At 42.3% G+C, this 18,227-nt stretch overlaps 1 protein-coding gene and 1 long non-coding RNA gene across 2 annotated transcripts; one reads left to right on the top strand and one right to left on the bottom strand.

Annotated features, from left to right (window-relative positions):
* Positions 1-4,932: 4,932 nt before the first annotated feature.
* Positions 4,933-7,856, bottom strand: LOC136438408 (uncharacterized). The gene is made up of 2 exons (XR_010756419.1): positions 5,892-7,856; positions 4,933-5,719 (listed from the first exon to the last, which is right to left on the bottom strand). It is a non-coding gene; the product is annotated as an uncharacterized lncRNA (long non-coding RNA).
* Positions 7,857-10,779: 2,923 nt separating this feature from the next.
* Positions 10,780-13,315, top strand: LOC136445438 (adenosine receptor A3-like). The gene is made up of 2 exons (XM_066443505.1): positions 10,780-11,193; positions 12,500-13,315. Exons 1-2 carry the CDS (start codon positions 10,780-10,782, stop codon positions 13,313-13,315), a joined length of 1,230 nt encoding a protein of 409 aa, XP_066299602.1.
* The last annotated feature ends 4,912 nt before the right edge of the window (positions 13,316-18,227 follow it).

The following is an 18,227-nucleotide window of genomic DNA, read 5'->3' as shown; positions in this document are numbered from 1 at the left end:
ATTTGAATAGTCATATCATGGTACACAGCAGGTTTTTTAAATTGTCTCATTAATCATGCAAATTAGAATCTGATTTGCATAATAATCGTCCAATCATACAAAGTATCACGTCAGCTATCTACATACTAAAAGTCATGACCATCCATCAAGCCCATCTTGAGTTATAGTATTTTCTCATTAATTATGCAAATGAGGTCCTCATTTGCATAGTTGATATCTAATAATATTTCTCTCTTCCTCAGATACAAATGTCACATGTTTGAGAGTCCTACCATGGAATTTGGCGGCTGTGTAAACTTTCCTCATTAATTATGCAAATTAGATAATGATTTGCATAAAAAGTATCTAATCATGTACATTATCACTCAAGCTATCTACTTTCCAAAATTCATGACCATCCATCAAGCCCTTCTTGAGTTATTCCCTTTCAAAGTCTGAACCAAAACCTGCTCCTGCAGTTCCAAAAAAGCCGCTAGGGGGCCAAAACCTATACCACTTACTCTCTGTCCAAAGAGCTATCTACCACTCAAAAATCAGTTCCATAGCTTGTCCAGAACACGAGATATCAAAACAGGAAGTTCCACTGCAGTACTGTAACAAGCCGCTAGGGGATCCAAAATCTAATCATTTCTTAGTCTCATCAAGACCTACCCACCTACCAAATATCAAGACAATCCATCCAAGCCTTCTCGAGTTATTCTGCTTCTTTACATACACACACACACACACACAAACGCTACCCTCTGCATAACCTTCTCGGCGAAGGTAATGATGGAAAATCCCTAACATATAAAGCACTCTATAATAAATGGTTCTCACTTGTTTAGTGATGATGTTCAATGATAACGGTCGAACAGCTTAAGCCAAAATAACAAAAAACTACACTTTGTGACTTAGATCCTGTCATCAGTTCATCCATAACTGTTTCTGTTAACTACGATCTTATAACGCCGGTAACACCATGGTCTTTTAGATGTGATGATGTTGATAATCCTGCTATCGGTTTTGTTCTGGTCGTCCGGTCTACAATAACAACGGCTATGCACTTCCGGCAGCGGCAGTTAATCAGTAGCGAGAAAAACATCGAATGTTGTTTGAATGACGTCTTGTAGATATATTCAATGGCATTACAAATATGGCAAACGAATGACGATTCCACCACCGCTTATCAACCCACGTACTGAAACGTGCGCGGCCCATTTGCGAGATGTTCGTCGATCTCGTCACTTCGTTCTCGAACACGGTACGAGCCTTTCTCTATTACTTATGATACCTGTTACTTCTTTTTATTATATCAAACCATGGGGATTGATAGACATGGTCAAATTTCATTGTCGTGAGCTGATGTCATGTTCTGTTGAGCGCCGGTAACATGAAGGCCTCGAGACGCCAGCCTGTTTCCAGGGCCTACACCGGACAGCTCCTCGGCTCCGTAGCCGACATGCTCCCAATGAAATTCTACCACACGCATCTTTCAGTTAGACAATGAGCAACTGCAGTCATCTGGGCAGACTGTTGCTGAGGGTCTAACGAAGGCTTGTCTGTGGAGAATTTCCTTGGGGGCATGTTGGCCTGTGTAGGCTCTGAAAACAGCCTGGCGTCCAGGCTAGTAATATCTAATCGCCAAACAGTTCGTCCCGTGGCAAAATCATAACTGCCTACCAACGCAGGTGGACAAAAGATAGTCTTGACCGGTGATTCCGATGTTGGTGCACTTTTGGACCTTTAAAATTTACAATGTTTGCCAGATAATGTATTTCTTTTGCTTATTTACAGCAAAATGTACAGATTTGCTGTAGGAAATTCTAAGTAATGGAAAAGTAAAATGGTGCAGGCATTTTAATCGTCTACACAGTCTTGTAGATATATAGATACATGTACGTGAAACACACTCATTATCCGTTTGTTCATGATATCAGAAATTTTCGATTAAAACTTCCTTCCTCCTTATTCTTTCATAGCAAAGACAGAGCTAAACTGTCTTGTGGAGGTCTACCGTATAATAATTCGATATGTCTTTCCTTCTGACTGGTTTGATTGACATGTAGCGAACAAATCCTCTCCTGCCAAAGCCTTTAAACTGACTAAAGTGATGTATCAGTTGAAAAAATTGCCACCTGGGGTAGGTTGATTTGTTGTATCTGCTTTATTTCTACGTCTTCATTATACGTCAGCTTCGCAGTCATTATTCCATTAAAACAAATCATGTGTATGTATTTCCCGTGTCACCGATTCTGCATGAATAAACCACCTCCACCATTGATGCTGTACGGTTCCACATTTAAGTACGTTTTGTCCTCCTCTTATCTTAGCTACTCAATCACGCCAGACCTTTCCAACGACTCGGCTATTCAAGGCCATGTCGGAGGTTTTACTCCAAATCAATTTCGCTTGTAGGTATGTTCCATTACATTTCAACAGAGACAAGGAGAGTTCTTTTCTCGGTCTACTGTTTCCAAATGTATGGTGCGCAAATATGGTCCAACTAGAGCATGGGCGCAATTATCCGTGATCGAACATAGTGCTCAAAAGCTGCTGTCTTCTGTTGGTAGAAGTACTAGTTTTATTTTTCCAAACAACCGTATTAACACTTTTGATGCTAAACGTCGCGTACTCACCCACTCATTTGTGTCCCGCTATTCTCCAAGCAGAGGCTTCGATCGAGAGGGGTAGTTTTGTCCGGGATTTCTAACGTCCCTCTCCTCTCACCTCTGCGAGATATCGGAACCGATCAAGCCTTTTAAACCTAATCACTTTGACACATAAATGTCATTTTGAAAGTAGGTGCTAAGTCTGCCAAGGGAGTCTAGACTGTTCAATGTAACAGAGAATAACGCTTACTAGGGGTTCGTATAAAATCGTGTGCAAAAAAAACAGCTCTAGCGAGACGACATAGAGAGCGTCAGAATTTGGACTTGTAAGTCTATCTTTTTTCTATTCTACTATCCTCCCCACAGCTGCCACAGTAATTCTAAGACTCAAATGTACCTACGATGTAATGTTGATGGTTAACGTAACATGACCTATTTACGTGCAGGAGTAGTTTATGTCCAGTTTTGGTCATGTCCACATGTCATGGTGTATTATGCCAAAGCCTGTTCTCATGAGAAACAAAGAACGTCATAAGTATGATCCTTAAAACCATCTCTCTCTTTTATACAAAACATTTAAAAGGGGTTACGTCCAGCGACATAACAGAATAAACTCATGAACCAGTAACAACAAGTAGCACGGAAGCGTCATGCATGACGCATTTCATATGTAATTCGACACCGCGTATTTAATCATGTCTTTCTAACTTACACCATAGGCTGTAGCCCTCGGAAGGAGAGTTTGTACTATATATATATGTGATAGGCGGGCGATAGGCGGGCGCGCGGATCTCGAGCTTACCCGAAAGCCGACCTCGCCCGAAGCGCGCCGCGCCCCCCAAGCGCGCCCGAAGGGCGCCCCCCGTGGCGCCGCAGGCGCCAAGAGCGAATTCCGAGCGAAGTTTTGAAGTTTTGAAGTTAGCTCGAGGGGCTTTCGCGCAAGGGACGACGGGAGACCCTCGGGTATTTGCATAACTACCGACAGGAAAGTCTTACGCAACTACTCAGCGGGGAAGAAAACTCGCTATTGTTTGAGTCTGCGGAGCCGGGGCCAAATGCCCATGCTTACACGGTGGCTAGTATCTTTTAAAAGTAGCTGACGTAGACTATCCATGGTGATTCGAGGTTTGAAACTCTTGCCAGTTTTAGGAAGGTTTGATACAACCTAGCGACCCCCGCTCGGATGATACCTTTTTGCACGGCATAACATCATGGCCATGCGTTTATCACGTGAACGCCACGTGCTGCTGATGTCGGGAAAATTCACAATCCAAAAATTGTTTTCTTCCATTGCGTCGGGCAAGCGGAGGGACAAATATAGTGACTTTACTGTCATTTGTCTGTAGACTGCTTTCGACAGTTAAGCCCCGGTCACACTAAACTCACGTCGTACCTACGATGCACGTACGATGCATTTCCCGTACAACGCAGGTAAATCGCAGGTAAAATCAGCTATCGTAGAGCGTCGGGTGATGTTCAAAATTTTCAGGCGTCGTGCGATTTGTCACGTGTCGCTCATCCCATATGTGTGCATATTTCATCTGACCTTCGCAAGATGGTGATGCCACCAGAAAGAATCAGGCTGGTATGGCTGCAGATACAGCTAACTAGAGTACAGGGAAGGCAAGCTGTAATTTTGGCAGCCCTCATCAGGGTTCTGCAAGAAAGACAGAATGCGAGAAGGCGACGGAGGTGATGGGTGAGTCCGTGGGTCCAGCGGCGGACCCTACTAGGCCAATACGACACACTTTTGATTGAGTTGCACTGCACGAAATGGCCTCGTTTCCCGGCGTATACGTACCGGGATTTTTCTGTATTTTTGTCGGATACTGACGGATACTGACGGATACATGCGGATTCGTGTAAGGTATCCGACTATTTCCGCACCGGTATATGGAATATTTCCTGAAGAATCCGAAAGTAAGGGATTTTCGACGAATACGGAGCCGTACACTGTACGGAAATGCCACCGATCCTGACGGATACGAACAGGAATTTTTCTGTATTTTTGGCGGATACTGACGGATACATGCGGATTCGTGTAACGTATCCGACTATTTCCGCACCGGTATATGGAATATTTCCTGAAGAATCCGAAAGTAAGGGATTTTCGACGAATACGGAGCCGTACACTGTACGGAAATGCCACCGATCCTGACGGATACGAACAGGAATTTTTCTGTATTTTTGGCGGATACTGACGGATACATGCGGATTCGTGTAACGTGTCCGACTATTTCCGCACCGGTATATGGAATATTTCCTGAAGAATCCGAAAGTAAGGGATTTTCGACGAATACGGAGCCGTACACTGTACGGAAATGACACAGATCCTGACGGATGCGTACAGGGATTTTTCTGTATTTTGAAGAAAATGGTGAATACTGACGGGTACAGGTGGACCCAACAACGAATCCGTAACGGATCCGACTATGTGCTTGCATTCCTAATTTAACTATACCCAAAACATCATTTTGAATGACAGGAAGTTTGGGAAAGCCTGTATGTAACATATGTATCATTTCATATCTCAACATAATGTATTTCTAAGTTCAAAAACTATCAAATACAATACAATACGGAAGTACTATATGGCTAAATGATCCATTTCATTTGAGACAGGCTGAGGGACATCCACATACTCAAAGCACCACTGCATATGCAGGTTAATATCGGTAAATTGGGGTTGTGCAAGCACAATGTTCTGAAAAATTATGAAATGTATTACAAGTAACACCATCACAACATTGTGGTAATATTTACTACTGTATAGTGCCCTTGGACCAAAATTATCTACATGTTCTAAATATTCCACTAAAGTAATAAAAGCCTTATTTGTGGCCAGCTCTTAGTCTAAAAACCATCAGATACAATTATTTCAAATACAGAGGTTGAAAATAGAAAGTAACATTATACTGTCTGAAGAACTCCCATGATGACGCGCCACATTTTAAACGTAAGTAGCATATGCCGTGGAACTGCATGTGTATAATCGTCCTCTCCCCATTCTCTGACTACATCTGAGTTCACTTCTTCCATGCATTCTTGGTAAGGGACAGGCAAGGCTGATTTCTTCTGTATCTGCATGTTGGACTCAGCTTGGAGTCCATCTTGTGATGAACCAGTTCCTATATGATAAAACCAAATGATGAATAAATATCAATTCACGTATTTAAGGAACATGTCACATGATTTTGACATGGGCTTCGTTTCATCACAGCAGCTACAAAAAACACGGGACAATGGATATCCATCATGCCTCTCTCAGCTAACATTGAAGTGTACCGATGATGGACTTACCAAAGGAGCCTGAGGTACTCAGCAGCTGAGCATCTGACAGTTGATTGCTTTGTTCCCAGCCAAGGTCCTCACAATATGTGCTGCATTTGTGAAGGAAGTATCTGCCGATGCTGTACTGGATATATATATATAAATGGAAACAATGACAAATATTAAACATATCACATACTCACATGTGTAAAAAAATGAATCTGGGCATCGTTGAATTGACTACGTAAAACTTACATCTATAACTTGAATATGATATTGATCAAACATGCACAGCTATAACTGAATGAAATAATCACTGAGGCACACTACTGCCTCCTTATAAGTTCTAGTTCACTATCCACAAACTGTGGGATCTTTGTGGGACAAATACTTATGACATTTTCTTCCCTTCCATATCTTTAATTATCTTTCCCTCCACTGCTTGCTATTTTGTATCTGAAACGTTAACCAGACACACATGTCTGCTGACCATTGGCAAGAATGAACAAATTGAAATTTTAAATTTCCTAGATCCTAACGCCGTAAAAGGGCAGGTCGGCTGGAGAATTCTTATGGTCATGCGAATGCGATGATATGTCAAGCCACAATAGGAGGATAACTGACGTCAAAACTAGTTAGAAACGGGAATTTTTCAATTTGTACTTACCAAAGGGCAGTCCCTCAAAATGATGAATCAACTCCCTACCAGCGTTTACAAGGGGGGAGGGGGGCGACGAATATTGCATGCACGAAGAAGACAACGTCGCAATTCCGTGCGTTTGAGTTTACACCGAATTCCCTTCGACTCTCAAGTCACTCAAAAATCACTGGTCGACCATGGTAGACTCTGGCGATGCCATGTTAAGCACAGAAGGTGATGAAACGCCGTTCTTGTCTGTGCTGTTAACCGAAAGAAAACCGTTAACGTTTGTCGCGCCCAGAAGTGTCTTGTGGGTAAATTGGATATCCGACACGAATCCGTGTTCCGTACACGTCAGGATCCGAGACAGCTCATGACTTCTAACATATTGGCAAATCTGAACTTCTAACATATTGGCAAATACATAAAAAAATGAAAGATCCAAGTAGATATTGTATCTGTACCCGAAACGTATCCAGACGTATACGGCATCAGAATTACTGGATCTGAGGTGTTCCTGGTATTTGTCCGAATTTGCTCGGAAACGTTCCGTATCTGTACCCAAAACATATGAAGGATCCAGACGTATATGGCGCGGGAATTGTCGGATCTGAGGTGCATCGGATCCAATCGGAAACGTTCCGTATCTGCTATGATGCGCAATTCCGGATCTGTTGGATTCGTCAGGATCTGAGATCATGCCGCGTGCCGTGCAGTGTGTATTTGTTGGTCAGGATCCGAAGCAACTACCGACAAACAATCCGAAAATCTCTGCCATATTGACAAATATCTAGAAACGAAGGATCCGCGCAAATATCCTCAGGTATCCGACGCGCATCACGGATCCAGACGTATACGGCGTCGGAATTGCCGGATCTGAGGTGTACCTGGTAATTGTCTGAATTTGCTCGGAAACGTTCCGTATCTGTACCCGAAACGTATGAAGGATCCAGACGTATACGGCGCCGGAATTGTCTGATCTGAGGTGTATCGGATCCAATCGGAAACGTTCCGTATCTGCTATGATGCGCAATTCCGGATCTGCTGGATTCGTCAGGAAATGAGATCATGCCGTGCCGTGTGTATTTATTCGTCAGGATCCGAAGCAACTACCGACATACAAACAATCCGAACATTCCAAATATCAAAAAACGAGGGATCCGCGCAAATATCTTCGGGTATCCGAGGCGCATCACGAATCCAGAAGAATACGGCGTCGGAATTGATCGGATCTGCGGGCACTTCAGTATCCGAGCAGTGAACTGGGATTTTTCCGGATTCGCTCGGAAACGCCATGAGGCCCGATTCCGGATACGTCGGATCCGTCAGGATACGTGGCCATTTCGTGCAGTGTTGGCTCGAGAGTGTGGTGGGGAATACTACAGAAACTAAAAGCAGTCGAGCTCATAGTGAGCGCTGCTATGTGTTTGCATAATCTCATGAGAGAAAGGTACCCAGGCTTACAAAACAGAGACTTGGATGAAGAGGGGCCAGAGGGGCAAGTTGTCCCCGGGGCATGGAGGCAGGCCGGGATGTTGGATGAGATGCGAAATGTGCGGGGGTGGGGGGGGGGGGGGGGAGATGTGCCGAACACAGAGGGAAAACAGCTAAGAGTCTATCTGAAACAGTACTACAATAGCCCTGTGGGTTCGTTGCCATAGCAGCACCATATGATATAGGCCGATTTGCATGTATAGATATGTGCGGCGAGGATGCCTTCAGTTGTTTTAAGTTTATGACAACAGAGACGCATAAGCATAAAGATATGTCTTCTAGTAACTTCATTTTTCATCCCTTAATATCAAGATATGTTAATGAAATAATCTTTACAAATCACCCTTTCACATCCAAACTGGATTGGACAGAATAACGTTTGCTGCATCGCATCCTTATTCTTTTAATGTATTAAAACGCCTCCTTATTCAGTTTTGTTTTCGAATGTATAAAAAAAAAACCTTACAGTAATTTCCCTTAAACAACCAATCAGAAGTAAAGAAATAAAACGAAGGTGAAACGAAAACATTCCAACTGATCATGGAGCACTACATTTCTTTATGGTTTGATATATCTTTAGTGGGATGTTGTACTGATAAATGGATTTCTCTGAAAGTGAAGTGCATGTGACAGCAATAAACTGCAAAATGAAAGTTTCAGTCTTTTTAGTATCTTTCTTTCGTTAAGAAATACAGGATAATATGTTTACAACATAAAGCAATCGTTGATATCAATGAAAAACTCAGTTCTAGTCGTCCTGCTGGTTGTGCTGCTGTTCCCGTGCGTCTGCCAGCTTCAGATAGCGTGAGACTAGAGTATAGTTCTCATCACAGAAGTCACGCCATAAGTTGGGTAGTTTCTTCAGGGAATGAGGTCTGATATGATTATAAACCCACGTGCGTATAGCCATAAAACAATCATATGCATCACCTGCGCGCGATACTCGATCTGACACGTGGAGAATCATAGCCTTGAAAGCAGGCTCTTCAGCGGGCGCGCTGTACACCGGCTGCCACTGTGCTCTGGTGGCTGCACTTTTCAACAACATCGGCAATATCAGGGAAAACTGAAACCATCAGAACACGGTCGAAATGTATACATTTTTCACCTCATTGATATTAAAATAAGGCCGTAGTGAAGTCTGTATTGGGGGTAATGAAAATCGTGCGGTGACGGAAGCAACATTTTGAACATGTTCAAAATCATCTTTAACTGTATTTTCCGGCGTAGGACGCTCGGCGATGGCTACTTTTACGTGCGATTTACCTGCGATTTACCTGTGATTGACCTAGGTACACTCAAAAAAACCATCGTACGATGTACTTACGTTATATGTGACCACCACTTTGTATGTGTTAACTATTGCACCCGGTTTTTCCCAAACGTACGACGTACGGCGCTGTCATGACGGAAGAAACCCCATCGCAGGTACGACGTGAGTTTAGTGTGACCGGGGCTTTGATAACAAGTGGACAGCCGGTCTAGCTAAGGGACATAGCAGGTCTAATTTACGGACACAGATACGATGTAAGAACTACGTGTAACAACAAATAACAATCTCTACAATCTACTCTCAAGAAAATTATCTACATGTCTAACACGTACATGTACCCGGGCAGCAACTGGTCCAAAACTAACCAGTTATTCTAAACTGCTCCCTAACCTATTTCATAACATGGCCTGCTAATCAACATAATACTTATGTACCATGACTGTAGGAACACCAAACAAACAACGACAGTCAAGAAAATGGTGATTTTTGATTTGATTTGATTTTATTTGACTGTAGGAAAGTACAGCCATGACTACCCAACTAGCCGAAGGCTATTACAAAGGGTTAGCCCTGGGAACAGTATATTCAAAGTTCAATACAAACTTTCACAAAGTGCGCATGCGTCAAACACACACATAGCGGCGGACACAGAACACAAAGTAAAATTACATCGAAGAAACAAAATTAGCAAAAACCATCACAGGACTGACGCGCATATGAAAAAAAAATGCACAAGATATATAAATCGTTAACAATGTCAAGCCAAAACTTAGGTTTATATTACATACTAGGTTAGCAGATTAAACAACATGTCATCTAATACTTGTGGTAGGTCAGTCAATTATTTACAGAGTATCTGTTGCCGAGTGATGTACAGAGTTTGTTTTTGCAGGAGATGACAGTGAGGGATGTGCGGATATTACTGGGAAGAGAGTTCCAGAGTGAGATCGCTCGACTAATGAATGTTCTCTGAGATCTGGTAGTTTTGCACGTTGGAGTAGTCAGGTGTTCACTGTTCCTTAGGGGATAGCGGGAGTTGGTATCAGGCGCACGTGTTTGGGGTAGCAAACTCTGGAGATGTGGAGGGCAGCGTCCATTCAAGAGTCTGTAGAGAGTCACAGTTGTGTGGAACTTGCGTCGGTACTGGAGTGATGGTAGTGATAGTTCGGTGTAGAGACTTTCGTAGGAAGGATACGGTAGCCCGAAGTGTCCACTGATGATTCGGGTAGTCTGGTATTGGGCAGATTCCACAGTCCTTTGGTCGCGTTTGGTAAGACCAGACCAGACAATGTCTGCATACTCGAGGTTTGGCCTTACGATTGTCATGTATAGTCTAAGGAGTAGGTCCTTTGGTATCTTCTTCCTCAGAGCACATAGCAAACCAGCTGCATTCTATCAAGTCGCAAGTCAGTAGCTGCATTCTATCAAGTCACAACAAGAAAACACTTAAAGACTGTTCTTTTCTAAATTTCAGGCAGTCGATTCAGATTGGTGACAGGTGATGCGAAAATATGAGTTTCCTCAGCATCTCACCTGAAGCCGTCACAAACATCACCAGTGGCGCTCTCACCGTCGCAAACGCCACGAGACAGTTTGTCGGGGGCCTTCTAAACCATTTTGTGACACGCCATGTAAACGTCACCTATGAACTTGCCAAGAATGTAACTAACATCACAGCAAAAGGCGTCAGCAGCCTTGTAAAAGCCACAGACGAGGTCGGATTCTGCGAGTTAATCGTTGGCAACACCACTACAGGAAACATAACCACGGAGGTAGTGAGCTATAACCCAGTGGAATGTGGTGTGTACGCCCTCTACCCACCGATCAAATATCTACTGGTCCTCATCCTCGTCGTCCACGCACTCTGGACACTCTTCGGCAACGGCTGTCTGATCGGCGTCATCGTGACTGACGACGACATGCAGGTAGGTGTTTCCTAATCATTGGTTTGTTACCTTCGGGAAGGACGTTTACCTACGACGGGGGTACTGTTTTTGGTTGTGTTTGTGTGTTCGCACCTAAAAATCAAGTTCCTTTAGATGGATTTGTATGAATTGTGGTATGTGGGTAGTTATTGAGGCCCTGAAGAAACGTGGGAACCCCTAGCGATATTTTCAAGTACTGCCGAAACCCCCTTCATGAAAGTAGATTGCAATTAATATCGTCTATCGTGAGCTGGTCAGTTTATCGCCATAGAATGGGGACGACCAACGACCCTTAACAGCTGGGATTGATCATGAGTGAAGAAGGAAGATGGCTAGGGCTATGGCATTAAAAATATTCAGCGATATTGACGCACAATCAAGTTTACTATCATAAAACGATAATGGTGGCTATATCACCATTAAATGTATTTGATTCATTGAAAGCTAATTAATTGCCAGTCATCATTAAAGGTACGTATTGTCGAATCAAAGTCGCCGTTTTTGGATATTTTTCCAAATCATAAGTTGAATCTTCCTTATAATACTGCACAGCGATATTCACTGTGGTAGACTACCGAAAGCTAGGGACGTCACGTTGTTTGCCAACACTGGAAATGTGCAAAATACGCGAATATGTTGAAAATCTTTAAATTCAGGATATAGAATGTTTTGGCGCCAAAAACATTTCAAGTCACCGAGGGGTTCTTTAAATTTGTGTAAATTTAAATATTTTGAACAAAAGTTATACATTCAAGTTATATATTACAAAACATTGAACAATACAAATTTGACTTCAGTTAGATATTTAAAATCTAAAGTTAAGAATTTTAAAATTGAAAATCTCTTTATTTAGAATAATTCTTAAACATGTATGTGATTCTTTAACGTTTAGAAATATTTAGAAACATTTTCGAAATTGATTTAGGTTATTGCCCCCATAAATGAAGGGGATAATCTGGCCCCACTGTCTGCCTCTGGAAATTTGTAGATTTCCCTGCTGGACACTGGTGGGTCTTTTGTGCTAAGTGATCTATGCATGACACCCAGGTATACTTCCCTACACTTCTCAGGGGTGTGTAAATTGCCTCCTCCCCAGCCCATTAACCCATTTACAAAATTTTACAAATGATGGCAAAAATGGTAAAAACAATGTAATGGTAGAATTATGTTACCAATAGTCATAAACTATTGGAAATATCACATTCAACATCACAAATATTTTCACAACTAGGAACATATTTAGAAAGTAGAAATAAATTCAGGCCAAACACGAACCTTTGATTTACCAGCTACAAACCTATTCCAGGAGCCAGGCAATATTTTCCTGTGTGCCATGGCCCTCTGTGACGTTGCCCAGTGTCTGATGTACTCCCCAAGTGGCATCCACAGTCTGTTGAGCGGCGAACCTCCTGGTTGGCTTGGGTGCAGGATCCAAACTTTCCTCGTCTCTTTCCTGAGCTGTCTGACCGTCTACCTGCAGGCGGGTCTCTTGTTCTGCCGCTGGGTACACATCTCGTTTCCCTACCACTTCGCTTCGCACCTGGCAACCCCCCGACTCGCCCTCGGCATGGCCGCCTGCTTCATCATCGCTCTGGTGCCGCCTCTGGTCGGGCTCGCACGGGTCGGGCGTGTATCAACCTGGGCACTGGATGTGGCTTCTGTCGACATCGCGAAGCCTGTGAGCCTGCTGTCACCGTGTACCCCTGGGGGTACAGAGAGCACCGTCACCATGTTCCTGTGCGGTCTCGGGGTGGCGATCACCTGCTGCATTGCCGGCCTGATCTCCAAGGTGGCCTGGGACAACCAGAAGAAACACGACAAGAAACAGGCCTGGCTCGCCCAAGCAGACCAGCTGCAGAGGAAGCTCAAATCTGTCAAGACGTTCGGTATCGTTGTCGGGGTCCAGTGGGTCTCTTGGCTTCCGGTGTTAGTCTTTGTTTGCCTGCTCAAGTTTGGTGGCATCACAGCTTACACAACGGCCATCATGGGAGACATCACCTACAGCATCCTGCAGACCTCGACATTCACCGATTCAATCGTCTACGCCTACCGCAACAACATCTACCGCAAAGCCGTGAAAAAGGCATACCGCAAGATGCGGAACGTCATGAATGATTTCTAAAAGTAATCGAAATTGCTCTCTAGCGGGTATCTCACTGGAATGCGCCTGTTTGCGACAAATTATTGAGACACCTTTGCGGACTTTCCGCCAATTTTCCGGGTAATACACGTGACCACCTCTACAAACAAAATGGACGCGTCCGGAATGTTACATTCTCAGTTTCGACCCCAAATGAAATACAAGATATTGGAAACCGCAGTGTTGCCACTCAATTCAAAACCAATCTACATTCAAAGAGAGATTTGCAGTGATCGCGCCTGTTGGCGTCTTGTTGGCGTCTAGTCCACGCCCATTCGCGCCATTTGCAAGTCATCGAAATTTTCCAAAATTCACCACCAGACGACAAATTGGTGCACACTGGCACCTGTTCACAACCAGTTGGCGAATGTCTTTGGTAAACAGTCACCAATAACGCAACAGGCCCGGCCCAGTGAGATATATCGATACCCACTTTCATTTTTGATACCCGCTTTACGTCAGGTAACGACGGCTATCCATTAAACCTAGACCCCTTTCCGCTAGACAGTGAACGTGCTGCGACCTCGCTGCGACCTAGAATTGGCCACAGCGCTCAGCGAGCAACGAACCCCCCGAATAAGTTGCTCTAGTGGAGTCACTCTTTTTTCGATACGGTGGCGTTATGCAATTAGACGCACGAATGTGCTCACACGAAACAACCAAAACGCGAAAATATATAGAGCAGTTTAGAATCAGATTTTGGCAGTGAATAAGAGCCATGTTGAATAAATACCTATTTTCAGAGAAAGGGCCAAACTGTTTTTAGACGGTCCTAAATGGCCTACAAACAACGGCTCATTCAGACCGACGTGCCTCTCTCTGAAAGACTAGGGCAAACGCGCCGCGAGGTTTTAAAGCAGTGGATTTTTTTGAAAGCTCATTAAAATTTTAGGACTCAGGACGAGCGCGCTGATATCAAATCTATTATTCATCCATCATGCTTTTCCATCACAGTGGAATCTATGGTGAAACTTTTTTTTGCCAAGGTCACCTTTACAATGCCATCACATAACGAACTAATAAGGAATCTGAATTTTAGTGCTGTTTGAATATCGAAAAGTAGGGAATGTATCTAATGTATGAATGAAGAGGTTATTTCTTTCATTGTAAGGTTGGAGTTATGTTTATGCCTGATGACGTTTGGTTCATGGAATTTGATAAGGAAATAGTGGTCCCGCAATGGACGGGACAATGAAAATGTTCAGGAGCTTATATGAAGAGTTTGGATTCAGGGTAGAGTACAAAGTAGTTTATGTCATCATGACTTCTCGATCAATTTATGAGACAAGATAAAGCAAGAAATCTCCAAAACTCTAAATATTTCACGGAGGTATGAGGTCCCCAAACTCTTGTTTAGGAATTGCGTTATGTTAAGTGATAAAAAAGTCTTGTAGAAGTGTATGAGCATAGAAAGTGATGTAAATGTAAGTCTTAACCAAAAAAGTGTGTAATATGTACAGGACAGCTGTTTAGATAACGTCTTATATTGACAGAGATATTTATTTGGTATTTATCATTACAGTATACCTGTGGCGTTATGCAATGAGACATAACACTCTATCGATCACACAAGATAACCAAAACGCGAAAATAGATAGAGCAGTTTAAAATCAAAATGTGTTGGTGAATGGCCATGTGAAATACATACCTATTTTTAGACAAATTGCCAAGATATTTTTAAAATGGCTCAAAACGTCCTACAACAACGGCTCATTCGGACACTCGTGCCTTTCTCTGGAAGACTGGACCAAACTCGCCGCGAGGCTTTATACCAGTGAATGTGTTTTGAAGTTAAGGAACACCTCCAGGACAAACAGGTTAAGAAGATCTTATTTTAGAATTCAGGCCGATAGCCCTGATTCACATGTATCATTTCATGATTCGAACACGCACAACTAATAAATGGTTCATACTTTAAGAATTATTATCATGGCCAGATATAAGTAAAGGAGGTCATAGATATGTATTTTTAAAACAGAAAGTTTGAACACATGTTAACGTTGACTAGAACTGTCTCGATAACGTTTTATGTTGACACAGATGTTCAATTGCCACTTATCATTATGATACATTGGCCTTATGTAATTAGGCACACACACGAGAACGCGAAAATAGAAAGAGCAGTTTAAGATGAGATTGCGTCGGTAAATACGAGCTACCAGTAAAAGATACTGAACTATTTTTAGAGAATCAATCATTCAATCGATCGATAGATAGATCGAACAATCAATCAACCAATCAATCAAACAATCAATCAACCAATCAATCAATCAATCAATGTGTATGCTTCATTACTAAGGAATTGCGTAACGTAAGTGATACTGAATCGTGTATAAGTGTACGTACATGAGTATAGGAAGGCATGGAAATGTATCTATTACACAAGAAAATGTTAAATTTACTTTCTAGATAACGTCTTGTATTCACAGAGATGTTCACTTGCTATTCATTACTTAAGTGTATGCTTCGATGGATAAAAATTTCACTTGCGTATTTGCCGACGTGAAAAGTGGATACTAATGTGATACAAGTATATCATTCGGCTATTATTAGTGTGCACTGCCATGCTTATGGACAACAGCTGAGATTTTGCTGCACACCGTTATTTCTTAGCGTTCATTGAGTTTGCCAAAACATGTCATATCCGTCTAAACTGGCCTTTCGCGAATTGAAACAGCACTTTTGGAGACAACAACGGATATCTTCAGCTTTGTCGTATACGCAATCATCTACCTAAATATTAAAGTATTAACCGTATTTTATAAAAATATGTCATATTCTACGACGACGAAAACAAGCCTGTGTATAACGTTGTGTCCGTTTATAATTACATTCGTATCATTGAAAACGCCAAGTGTTTGAAATGCGAGTGGACAGAGCAAAATTAATTTTCAACTCATGGTAGAAAGTTGAGTTCTTGTGTGAAGATATTTTATGATCTATTGCCTGCACGACAGCTAATGATATCCTTACGTTAAATCTGTGTTAGATGTTCGATTGACTTTAAATTTGTGTATACACAAGTTCGCCAGGTGGTCTCGTGTTAGTGGTTGTTGTTGACTTAGAATCCATGTATTCCCGGGAATTTCATCAGGCTGATAAGTCAAATCTTACCCTATCAAACTGGGGTTGTTGATCTAGAATCTACAGGTTCTGGGTTCGAATCCCTAGTAACAGGGCCCTATGCTGTGTCCCCGAGAAAGGCACTTTTCACTTATTTCCTCACTGAACTCATGTGAAAATGCGTAGCTTTGATTAGGCCCCCATTCCACTAGCTATAGAGACGATAGCACTGCGAATAACTATCTCCATGAAAATGGAGATTTTTTAATGGAGATATTGTTTTAAGCGTGTCTGTGTGCGTGTATGCGTGTGTGATTGTGTGTGTGTGTGTGTGTGTGCGTGTGTGTGTCCGGATGCTTGTAGTGAGCATAACTGAAGAACGTCTGGATGGATTGTAATGATATTTGGTACGTGGGTAGGTGTTGGGAGAACAAAGGCCAAGGTCGATTTTGGGCCCCCTGGTATGTGAAGCTGGAACTGCATTGGCATTTTTGTCAAAATCTTCCAAGGAGAATAACTGTACAAAGGAACGACAGATTTCCGTGTTATTCAATATGCAGGTAGCTTGGACAGAGATATTTCTATTAGGTGGATAGCTTAAGTGTTACTTGATATAATGAAATGGTGATAAAGTCAGAATCTATAGATTTTATAAACCCACTCCGTTCAATGGTACGACAGTTAAAAAATGCAACATATGTAAGTGAGAAATAAAGGGACATTGATGGATAAAAGTTATGCAAATGAACACCTTATTTGCATAATTAATGAGAAGATACTGTAATTCCATATTGGTAGATAACTTTGGAAGTTATGTGACAGTGAACATAGTTGAATATTAATTATGCAAATGTGGGCCTAATTTGCATAATATATGTTTCATGGAGATTTGAGGTCTCCAAACTCTTGTTTCATAATTGGAATATTATGCAAAATGAAAAATTCTGACTGATAAGATAACAAAACACCAGTAAACGGTAAAAGGTAAGGATAGTCCCATAGCCTTTCTGAGGTTGTTATCCGCTGCGTCTAGGGCACGGTATTGGGAGATAGAGCCCATCCCTCTCCTTCCACTGCCCTTTATTTCCCAAAACGAAGTCAGGTACCCATTTTTGCACTTGGGTCGAGTGAGGAAAGTTGTGTAAACATTGGTTGCATATCGAACCAAAGCCCGCTCGGTTCTGGACCAAACACATTAACCGTTTTTGCAAACACGACGCCACCAGTAAGCTTGGATCTTGATATAAAAAAAACAGCCTTCTTCACTTTGTATTCTGTCATAGGTCAAGATGTTACGAATAGGTCAATATGTTTACCAAGTGATGTCTAATGTCATGCCTACATGCTACATAACATGGAAAATCTCACTGTGAACAGGATATTCACTACAATGACAATATAGTGATGATTTTGTGAAGGGATTTGCAGTTATTCTAGCCGAAGGGATTTTTGTGTTGAGCCCTTACACGTTCATGATGTAGACTAATTAATTTGTAGCCTGAGTGTCATCCTGTTTCAGTTCCAGGCTCTACCTAGAGCCTGGAACTGAAACAGGATGACACTCAGGCTAATTAATTTGTATACTTGGGTCCACATGATGGACCCCAACACTATCTCTTGTACATGTATCTGCATTATGCTACAACTACCTCTTTGTTTGATGTAACGTAGCGTTACCCAATGTCGTCCAATTTGTTCAAAACGCAATCTTCCTGACCTTTGTCGGCAAATGTTTAATCCATAAGAAAAAAGATCATGCTCTATAACTTTTTCTCCGTCTGTAACGAATGCCGTACGAGCATAATCTATACTTGGTCTGGTGGTAAAGATT

Source organism: Branchiostoma lanceolatum, chromosome 1 (genome assembly GCF_035083965.1).
Source record: "Branchiostoma lanceolatum isolate klBraLanc5 chromosome 1, klBraLanc5.hap2, whole genome shotgun sequence".
NCBI classification, from domain to species: Eukaryota; Metazoa; Chordata; class Leptocardii; order Amphioxiformes; family Branchiostomatidae; genus Branchiostoma; species Branchiostoma lanceolatum.
The sequence above is the reverse complement of the archived record's forward strand: the minus strand, read 5'-3'. Positions and strand labels throughout refer to the sequence as shown.

What these genes read in the sequence shown, in the direction of transcription:
- LOC136445438 (XM_066443505.1), top strand. Translation starts at nt 10,780, where the DNA reads ATGAGTTTCCTCAGCATCTCACCTGAAGCCGTCACAAACATCACCAGT. An exon ending in TGACTGACGACGACATGCAG is followed by an intron (nt 11,194 to 12,499) that starts GTAGGTGTTTCC and finishes AACCTATTCCAG; the next exon opens with GAGCCAGGCAATATTTTCCT.